At 44.0% G+C, this 10,517-nt stretch overlaps 2 protein-coding genes across 2 annotated transcripts; one reads left to right on the top strand and one right to left on the bottom strand.

Annotated features, from left to right (window-relative positions):
- Positions 1-309: 309 nt before the first annotated feature.
- LOC108153772 (transient receptor potential cation channel subfamily V member 6) lies at positions 310-4,113 on the bottom strand. The gene is made up of 7 exons (XM_017283911.2): positions 2,932-4,113; positions 2,651-2,877; positions 1,794-2,590; positions 1,511-1,737; positions 1,297-1,448; positions 696-1,227; positions 310-633 (listed from the first exon to the last, which is right to left on the bottom strand). Exons 1-7 carry the CDS (start codon positions 3,328-3,330, stop codon positions 460-462), a joined length of 2,508 nt encoding a protein of 835 aa, XP_017139400.1. The 5' UTR covers positions 3,331-4,113; the 3' UTR covers positions 310-459.
- Positions 4,114-7,557: 3,444 nt separating this feature from the next.
- Positions 7,558-9,873, top strand: LOC108153236 (succinate--CoA ligase [ADP/GDP-forming] subunit alpha, mitochondrial). The gene is made up of 4 exons (XM_017283073.2): positions 7,558-7,691; positions 8,148-8,596; positions 8,801-9,085; positions 9,151-9,873. The coding sequence occupies exons 1-4, from the start codon at positions 7,655-7,657 to the stop codon at positions 9,364-9,366; spliced, it is 987 nt and encodes a 328-aa protein (XP_017138562.1). The 5' UTR covers positions 7,558-7,654; the 3' UTR covers positions 9,367-9,873.
- The last annotated feature ends 644 nt before the right edge of the window (positions 9,874-10,517 follow it).

Genomic DNA, 10,517 nt, shown 5'->3' with positions numbered 1-10,517 from the left:
GCAATTACGTAATCGTTATCATCATGTGCAAATCGATAAGCGGATGTTGTCCTATGCCCCCGCTCCATTGGACTCCATCTTTATTGGCCCAGACCCATAAAAGATGTTGGCTTAATTCAAATGGCCGCCACTTGCCGCGACTTGGCTCTGTTTGCCAAGTCATAAAGCGGAACATTTATGGTGTCTTACGAGCATGAGATGAGGGTGGATAGAACGGATTGGGCAGCATGGTTCATTGCTTCATGGGACTTATAAACGGAACTCTATAAAATAGAATTGTTTGCTACATTCATCTATTCGATATTTGAAGGCGGTTTCAGTGAACTGTTGCTGTGAAACGGACAGTCGACTCTCAATTTATTGCACAAACCGAACAGATTTCAACAGGGCTCAATAAAACTTGAACTAATTAAGTGCTTCGGGGGTCGTCAGGACAGAACAGGACAGGGAAGAAGGACCTCAGAAGTTGTTGTTCTCGGAACTCTCCGACTTGCGGGCGGTGCCAAAGAACTTCTCGTACTCCTGCTGGCGGCGACGGGCCCGTGCCTCCCGCTCCATTTGCCGCTTATTGGAGAAGCGATGATGAATACGCTTCATTTCCTGGACCTCCTTCATCTCCTCCTTCTCCTCGTCCTGCAAAATAGAGGTTGTGCATATCATCTCTGAGCAGAGAAAAGAAAGAGATCTAAGCCTACGGTCATATTGAGGCGCAGAACCAGGGCTCTTCTGCCATCCGACATGGGCTGACTGTAGTGCATAAAGTTCTTGAGACGCTCCGCTGGCGGGACACTTCGCTCCACAACTAGGACAATCCGGGCCCACTGGCGCTGCCACTCGTTGCGTATCTCGGCTATCTTCTGGTAGGTATTACCCATCATGGCGATCAACATGTTGACCAACAGCACACTAACAATCACCATGAACAGGAAGAACAGGATCTTGGCCTCGTACTCGTGCTGGGTGGAGACCATGGCCCCGTAGTAGTCCCCGAAATTTGTCAGCGACATCAGGAACATGGCCACAATGGACTCCATAGGCGAGGGCATGGGATTCGATTCCGCATCCTGGTCCTCTGGCGTCGAGGGATTATCAAAGGTGAGAAAGATGATGTAGAAGGCCTGCGAGAAGCCCAGCACGAAGACTAAATAGATGGAAACGAAACGGAGCAGATCGCCCATCACCATGCGATATATCATCACCACGAAAGGACCAACGGTCTTGAAGCCACTGTGAAACGGGGATTCAAGGATTAAAGCTAGGCAATATATATAGTACTTGGTAGTAGATGGTGTTTACCGACAGAAGAACAGAAAGTATGGAGCTGTGGTCAGCATTATGAAAACTGTGACATGGTCATCGATCTCGGTGAGACAGGACACCCTCAACCAGGGTATGGTCATCATCAAAGCACAAGAGAACAGAAACATGACTCTCGAGGGAGCTGTCATCTATGGGAAGGGGAGATACAAGCCTAAGATATCGATTGAGGTCGGAAGTTATCGGTGCTTACCAAGTTTTCTACAAACATTTTATAGCCCAGAAATCTAGCCTCCCGTAGAGCCACAAGCAGATACAAGATCGCTCCCACAAAGTTGATCATCTCGGCCATGATTCTGAGCTTGGCCAGATCGGATTCGAGATTCATGAGCGGACACTGGGCATAGCTCTCCCACCAGGCGGGCAAGACTTCCACCTCATTAGGATCGTAATACTCCGTGAAGTTCAACCAAAAGGTTTCTGAAAAGAAACGAAAGAGTTACTTATGGAAGCCCCATCTCCGAGCAATACTTAACTGTATTCGGTGCTAAGGGACGAACCCCTTTTGCTCTGTTGATGGTGAACATCGGAGCTATCGTTTCTATAGAGATCATTCTTAGCCGTAGTGCTGTTTGCATTCTCCTCATCCTCCTCCTTGGCATCCGGACCTGGCCGCAGTATAAAGCTGAACAGCGAGATCAGAAAGTAGAACGCGAACATGTAGAACTGCTTATAGAATCGCGACTTGCAGAACGTGTCCCATTTGGTCTTCAGGAGATCTATGACCACGCCATCCAACAGCTCCAGATGCTCCAGCTTGTCCCCAAAGACGACGAAATTCAGCACCGAGTCCTTGTTGATATTCCCAGTCTGCTCGTTGATCGTGTCGATCATGAGCAAGGGATACGCGGCACAGGTGATGCTGCCCAGCTGCCAGTAGATCTCCCTCTCGATGCTCATCACATGGAAGAACATCTCAACGCGCCCCAGCTTGGCAGCCAGCGTGAGTGGGGTCAGGTTCTGGATGTTTTTCACGTGAATGTTGGTGCCCACCTCATAGCCCACATCGAACATTTCGATTTTCTCGTAGATGACCAGCATGTGGAGAACGGTATTGCCATTGGTGTCCTGGTAGTCGGGGTCCGCTCCCCGTGCCAGGACCAAGCGGAAGCACTCCTCCTGCGACAGGCAGGCGGCAAAGCTCAAAGGATACTCGCCCCAGTAGACGTACCCATCGTAGTTGGTTATGGGACAAAGAGCCACGTACTCGTGATCTGGGGAATCCGTGCGAGAGAATTTTGTATCCTCCGCCGACATGAAGGCCCCACAGCAACTAATTTCAATAGACTTGAGTGGTCATATCATTATGCCTTGAAGTTCGACTGCTACTCACCGCTCCTGGACATCGGCATTGGCATCCAACAGATACTTGACCATTGCCGGATCCTCGTTCACTATGGCTATGTGCAGGACGCTCTCCCCGTAGTACTCGTCACTCATGTAGATGTCCAGTATCAGCTTTGGGTAGAACTTGAGCAGCCGCTTGGCGAGGTCCGCGTGCAGTGAGGAGGCGTTGAGCAGACACAAATGAAGGATGGTCTCGCCCACGGCTCCACGCTCCTGTAAGGCAGAAAGGGAATAAATAGGGGAAGCTTCTGGAGCACAGAAACTCACATTTAGATCCCAACACACGAATCTGTAGGCACTCGGATTGGAGATGTACTCTGCCTCCGATACCTCGGGACAGTAGTCGTGGATGTTGAAGTCGTCGTCGGGGTTCTCCAGGGCCCGGATCTCGGGCAGCTGTCGCGTCCTTGGGCGGTCTCGATTGCGCAGCAGCACCAGCTTGGAGATGGGGAAATACCGTCCTGCACCCTTGTTGTAGAGAAAGGGCTCGACCTTGGTCTTGATGGCGTGGTCGATCTCCGCGAACTGTTTCGTCTGGCAGGCGCGCTTCATCATGTCCACGAGGAGGCCGCCGCCCTTGAGATTGACAAATTTGTAGAGGGCCTGTGTGGAGACTCCCGCCTGTTTCTTGACGCCACTGGTCACGTTACTCTCCGTATTCCCCATGGTCCGAAAATACCTTTAACCTTGGACCTCGTGCTTAGTGGTGTTTTTTCTCTGATTAGTTTTCGTTTTTATAGCGCGACATTGCTGGATTGCATCTATGTATCTGTTCTTGGAATTTCCTATGTTATGGCAAGCTTGTGTGGTCCTTGTCCGTTTTGGGTATCGACAAAACATTCCATCGAACTCCTCGTTGCCAATGCAACAGCTGAACTTGAGCTCCATTTTTCTGTTTACCCTACGTTGCCAGGACATCTCGGACCTGTTGCACTCACTCACTCAACAAGTTCAGGTTTGTATCTCTCTTTTTAGTATGTCCCTCACTATTGTGTTTACAATTGGTAATTGTTAGGGAAACTTGTAGAGTGCGGGGAAATGAACGGTATGGGTATATGGTATATTGATATATTGGAAGAAGTATAATTGTCTTGAATCATCATTTCCTTATGCCAAACTGCCAAACCTTATGATCAGGCATTTATTTATTCTTAATTACCATCTGTTGTTATTCAGTTGTGTATTTTTGTTGCATTTTTTGGCACATAAACATTAGGAATGAAGGAAGGAATGAAACATACAACTACGAATGAGGGTTCAAATTCGGATTCTACTTTGGCCAATATCCTTGTACATCATGGCAGCTCTAGAAGGTATGTATGCCAAAGATTAGGGAGTTCTTTCGGATCGCAAGAAGGCGTGGCACTCTTAAAATTACAAACAAACAAGAGATGTACATTTCGTACGTAGTGAAATGATCGCCAAATCGCTCCCAGTCAATCAAGTATATTTTTTCGCTCCATATATCTGAGAACAAACGAGGGGGAACGTTGTGAGTTGCTGCGGTCACCGCAACTCTACAGTTATACCCGATACTTAATCAGTATGGCTCTCCTCCGGCAGACGCCGCTAATATTAAACGACACGACAAAGAGTGCGTGCGAGAGAGACAGAAAATCAGTCTGAGCGTGACGTCGGGCGCTGCGTAGCCAGTGCAAATTGATTTGTTCCTTTTGGCTATAAAAATGATCCGATCTGATCCAGATTCAGCAGTCTGATAGATATGGTCATTATCTATGATTTTAGTTTTCTCGAATCTGCAATATTGTGGATGCAACAGATTTTCGTCCTTTGTGGGGGCGGAAGGGGGTGGGGCGAAATTCTGAGATATACGTTTTATAGTGAGATCTAACAGAAGTGCGGATACCAAATTTGGTTCCTCTAGCCTTAATAGTCTCTGAGATTTGTGGATGCCCCAGATTTTCGTCCTTTGTTGGGGCGGAAGGGGGTGTGTCGATATTTTGACACAAAACGGTCAAGGTCCGATATCAGAGGAGTGTGGATACCAAATTTAGTTGCTCTGGCTCTTATAGGTTCTGAGATCCTTGAACTCATATTTTGCAATTGGCAAAAAAGACCATGAAACCTGTGTGTTCGAGAGAGACAGAGCGAGAAGGAATGAAATTGTTTTCTTGATTCTGGCTGTAATAATTATACGATCTGGTTCAGATTTTACACTCTAGAACATATAGTCATCTTCTACGATTCTGCGTTTTCAGTTTTCTCTTATCTTTGAATTTGTGGATGCCACAGATTGTCGTCCTTTGTGGGGGCGGAAGTGGGTGGGGCAAAGTTTTGAAATATACTTGTATTAGTGACATATCACAGAAGTCCGGATATAAAACGTCGTTGCTCTAGCTCCTATCGTCTTTGAGCACTAGGCGCTGATAGGGACGGACAGACGGACGGACGGACAGACGGACGGACGGACAGGCGGACAGACAGACAGGGCTCAATCGACTCGGCTATTGATGCTGATCTATATATTCTTGGGGTCGGAAACGATTCCCTCTGGACGTCACACACATCCACTTTTTCCACAAAGTTAATATACCCCAATGCTCATTTTGAGTATCGGGTATACAAATATAACAATTATTTTGAATTGCGCTACATGGCATCTACACTATGTAAATTGTTACTACAAAATCGGCAGCGCCACTGTATGTAGAATGTAGAATATTTCATTTGGTAAAATACCTGAAGACATCTATATTTTCAACCGAAAATAATGTAGAACTAAAAGGCAACATTTTCTCTGCAACTTGTATGAAATTAATAATTTTGCAACATTCTTCGGTGACAGAAAAAATTTCAAATTGGTATTAAAATTTGATTTTTTCAACATTGTCTAGTCTCCAACATCGCAATATATGTTACGTGCTGCGAAGAGGCGATTTTGGATTTCGATTTGGATTTCGAAATCGAACTAGTTCATTATACTGGTTATGATGGTTTTGGCTTTGGAAATCCATTCCATCCAACAGTTCCATTTTTTTATTTATGTATCAAAATTGATGAATTTTTTGAATCGGTAATGGCCCGGCGGACAACATTTAATTCCTTGTCGTTCCGTTCAAAAAATTTATATTTGGCACCACTCATATCCAGTCGATAGTATCGATAACAGAACTTGAATCGGGTAAGGACCTCTTTCACCCGGTTGACAACAATGAGACTCATTCCATACACAGTGTTGCGGGCAACATTTACTTGAAAAGCATATTTTAGTCAAAATTTAATAAACACACGTGATTCAAGTTGTTAAGAATGTAGAAAATTGATTCATCAATCGGATAAAATTATGTGAGCATGGCTAAGTGTGCTATATAGCTGAGAATATTCAAAACGGAAGATCAAAAACGAGGAATATGTAAAATAGAACTTGAATTCGTCAGTATATTTACGGTATATTTTGAACATTAGGCGGTATATTTCGGTGCTGTTCTGAGGGTCATACTGTAGAAATACTGGTTTTCGCCGCGCTCCCATGGTATTTTTGTCAATTTCATCAATCTATTAATTTAATTTTCAATGTTATATAGAAATCCAATACAAGCAAGTATTTCGAATAGGCCAATCATGTATAGAATTGATTCATCAATCGTACAAAATTGAGTGGGCATGGCTAAATATTCAATATAGATAGTATTATTCCACGGAACAAAGAATTGGTCGTTTTTTGAATCGAATTTGAGTTCGCCGCAGTTCGCCGCAGGTTCGCTTTTGCAACAATGAGTCTCATTCCATACACAAACATGTTGCTAATTCCATGCACACTTACCCTGGGGGAAATGGATGATATAGAATTGCGGAAATGTGTTTCATCCCATGCTCTAATTAATGCAGAAACTAGTCAGTATCTATTTTAAACGATATTTTGCAATTAGTGGTCTTCTTACAGAGACAAAGAATCGCTACAGGGATCAGGTTTTATATACAAATAACTAATCAAATGCATGAACAGACCAAAAAAATGCAATCTAAAACTAGGCCTTTATTAATCACAATTGAAAGCAGCTTGGAAAACAGTATCTTTATATAATATTCACGAAATAGGGTATACAGACGCACATACCCTGGTTGACAACAAATGAGTCTGCAAATACGAGCAATATTGACGTCACAACCTGCGACTATTGAACATTTTTGTTGAAATCGTGTTTTTGTCAAAACAAAAAACATGCAAGTACTTAAAAATAATTAATCTTGATCAAAATTGTTTCAGCAATCATATAAAATGATCTGGGCAAAAATAAGAGATCTATATAGCTGGGAATATTCGACGGAAGAAAGATTAACCAAGAATTAGTCGTCATAACCGGTTCAGAACAGTGAGTCCCATTCCATGCACACATACCCTGGGGGAAATGGATGTTATAGAATTGAGGAAATGTTTGTCATCGCAGGCTCAGTAGGTATCAGGATCGACATAAATATATACAAGATACTAATAATACACATGAATAAGTCAAAAACATGTCAATTTGAGAAAAGGTCTTAGTAAATTGCGTTTGAGCTACATATAAAATTAACGAAATAGGGTGCACAAAGGCCTATACACGCATCATGTCTTCAAATACTAGCAACACTGCGACTGTTTTTTTTGTTGAACTATTTTGCTTAAACCTTGTTTTAGTCAATATACAATAAAAGCAAGGACTAAAAACTAACCAATTGTGTAGAAAATTGATTCATCAATGGGCTAAAATTATGTGGGCACGGCTAAATGTTCTATATAGCTGGTAATATTCGACGGAATATCAAAAACGAGGAATATGTAAAATAGAACTTGAATTCATCAGTATATTTTCGGTATATTTTGTAAATGAGATGGTATGTTTCAGTATATTCCTGATGGTCGGACGGTATATTCTATCGATAAATAAAAACAGCCGCTCTCCTCTCTCTTTGAATAATTAAACGCGTTTTAAACCATTAGCAGGCAGTTTGCACAGCTTTTATCGCACAACCGCAACACACAGATAAAATGGCTGCATCGATGAGAGCGCTGCTGAAAGTGCGAGGTAAGAATCGAGAGATACAACTATTGCGAAACATAGTCAGCGACCGCTGCACAGCCCCGCATAAATTATATAACTTCGATGGATTTATGGGGTTTGAAAAGGAAAGCAAACAAGCCGTGTATTACAGGTAGCTGTAATCCCGAGACTAATTTGGATTAATCTGATTCAATTGGAATTAATAAACTGTCGTAATATGCCAGCGAAAACGACGTGGCTGGAGGCAAGAAGAAGCAGCAGCAGCTGCTGTTGAAGGTGCACTGTCTGATGAGGGGGGTGGTAGGGGAGGTGCGACCGTTCAAGGTCCGCATGTGACCCATCGAACAAACAAAGTTTTAGCATAATTAAACACACACACACAAACCCGCACATCCACACAGCCACATCCATACCCAACTGATAACTGATAATGGAAATGTTTTTCCTTTTCTCCTGATTGACTCTGTCTCGCTCTTTTAGATGGCTTCGTGGCCGGCGTCCGCTGCAATTCGCAGTACAACAAGACGCGAGGCAACCTGAAGCTGACGAGCGACTCGAAGGTGATTTGCCAGGGCTTTACCGGCAAGCAGGGAACTTTCCACAGCCAGCAGGCTCTGGAATATGGCACCAAGCTCGTTGGCGGCATTTCCCCCAAGAAGGGCGGCACCCAGCATCTCGGTCTGCCCGTGTTCGCTTCGGTCGCTGAGGCCAAGAAGGCAACGGATCCACATGCCACTGTCATCTATGTGCCACCACCTGGCGCCGCGGCTGCCATTATCGAAGCTCTGGATGCTGAGATCCCACTCATTGTCTGCATCACGGAGGGTGTTCCACAGCATGACATGGTCAAGGTCAAGCATGCCCTGATTAGCCAGAGCAAATCCCGCCTGGTGGGACCCAACTGCCCCGGTATCATTGCGCCCGAACAGGTTCGTAGTGCCAGAGGCGCCCCAAAGAGATAACCCGTAATGGACACTGGTGCAAAGTTCAATCGATCGATTCGGACCGGTCCGGTCCCTATCCTCTGACTGTCATTGTTTATGCGGCTTATCTCTTTCCTTTCCTTTCCGTCTGACGCGTGAACCGGTTGGACTCTTCTTACGATACTCTCTGTCTCTCTCTTTTCGGTGTAGTGCAAGATTGGCATCATGCCGGGTCACATACACAAGCGCGGCAAAATCGGTGTTGTTTCTCGCTCGGGCACCTTGACCTACGAGGCCGTGCACCAGACCACAGAAGTGGGTCTCGGCCAGACCCTCTGCGTGGGCATTGGCGGTGATCCGTTCAACGGCACTGACTTTATCGACTGCCTGGAGGTCTTCCTCAAGGACCCTGACACCAAGGGCATCATTCTGATCGGTGAGATCGGTGGTGTGGCCGAGGAGAAGGCTGCCGACTATCTCACGGAGTTCAACACGGTAAGGCACGAGGTTTACGCCCAAAATGAAGGATATTTTCAGATTTTTTGTGTAATCTTTTACAGGGTATCAAGGCCAAGCCTGTGGTCTCGTTCATTGCCGGCGTTTCGGCGCCACCCGGACGTCGTATGGGCCATGCCGGTGCCATCATCTCTGGCGGCAAGGGGGGTGCCAACGACAAGATCGCCGCCCTAGAGAAGGCTGGCGTCATTGTGACCAGGAGTCCAGCCAAAATGGGCCATGAGCTCTTCAAGGAGATGAAGCGATTGGAGCTAGTTTAGATAAGCCATTAAACAACATTAAATATTGAACAAATCGTATGACGAAAGCCAACGTACCAACAGTACGCACTCATCGGAAGAGAAGATCTATGAAATGAAGGATTATTACCAACTAAAATTAAGCAAAAAGATTTGTCTGCCCACCGCGGCGAGCCGTAACTAAAATGAATTGTGTCGAAATCGAAAAGAAGCATAAATAAATTATTATTGTAAAATTCCGCTTAAGTGCAGAGAATCCCGAAAGAAAAATATGTTGCGGCGCGAAATGTATTCCAAGAATTATGTTAACTACTGCCGTACCACCAACTTGAACTAAATACATCCATAAATAACTAAACTAAACTGAATATATCGCACCAAAGACAAAACTCTTGAAATCCAAAATTGTTCATAGCACTCTTGCACTCGAAAATTATGTTGCGAATTGCCTTATTTTGAAATGTTTCTCGAAATATTAATGCGAATTGTATTTAAATGTGTAATAAATATGCAAATTGTGTCGAAATACAGGGATAATGTGAAATTAACTAAATAATTTTAATCGTAAATCAAACTCCGGCGCACTCTGCATAGCAGAGTCTTCACAGAGGTTCTTTGTTGTTAACAGTTTGCGCTAACATGTACTTTTCAGAAAACATTTTTTAGAAACGATAGTGTAAAAATCCATACCGATGGGGAGATAGTTAATATAATTACCAATAGATGGCGCTTACGCATGTAGAGTAGTTGCTGGAACTAAAGCTTATTTTAGACACAATCAAATAAATGGAAGTACTTAAAATTAACCAATCTTGTAGACGAATGTATCAGTCAATCGGACTAAACTGTGTATTTAGGGCTGAGGGTCCTAGCCAGCTTGTAATATTAAACCGAATATCAAAATCGAGGAATTTCCGATAATGGAGAGAGAACGATTAACCCATTAAAAACACACACGAATATTATGAAACTTGAAGAATTTTAGCGCAGTTCAGGTGAAGGATATAATTTTGGAATTTTTTGGAATTATAGGATCGGCTGGATCTACAAGTTCGGCAAAGATCGATATATTTCGGTATATTTACGGTATATTTTGGAAATAAGACTGAATATTTCGGTATATTTCTGAGAGCCCGAGGTATTTCAGGGTCACTTACTTGCTTGCCAGCTTA

The sequence above is a fragment of the Drosophila miranda genome, chromosome XR (genome assembly GCF_003369915.1).
Source record: "Drosophila miranda strain MSH22 chromosome XR, D.miranda_PacBio2.1, whole genome shotgun sequence".
Classification (NCBI taxonomy): Eukaryota; Metazoa; Arthropoda; class Insecta; order Diptera; family Drosophilidae; genus Drosophila; species Drosophila miranda.
Note: the sequence above shows the minus strand (reverse complement) of the source record. Positions and strands in the feature narration are given on the sequence as shown.

Excerpts from the sequence above, each read along its gene's own strand:
- LOC108153772 (XM_017283911.2), bottom strand. The coding sequence starts at position 3,330 with ATGGGGAATACGGAGAGTAACGTGACCAGTGGCGTCAAGAAACAGGCG. Across the intron at positions 2,878-2,931 it reads TCGTGTGTTGGGATCTAAAT|GAGCGTGGAGCCGTGGGCGA; the intron begins GTGAGTTTCTGT and ends TCTGCCTTACAG. Across the intron at positions 2,591-2,650 it reads AATGCCGATGTCCAGGAGCG|TTGCTGTGGGGCCTTCATGT; the intron begins GTGAGTAGCAGT and ends TATTGAAATTAG.
- LOC108153236 (XM_017283073.2), top strand. The coding sequence starts at position 7,655 with ATGGCTGCATCGATGAGAGCGCTGCTGAAAGTGCGAG. Across the intron at positions 8,597-8,800 it reads GTATCATTGCGCCCGAACAG|TGCAAGATTGGCATCATGCC; the intron begins GTTCGTAGTGCC and ends TTTTCGGTGTAG. Across the intron at positions 9,086-9,150 it reads ATCTCACGGAGTTCAACACG|GGTATCAAGGCCAAGCCTGT; the intron begins GTAAGGCACGAG and ends AATCTTTTACAG.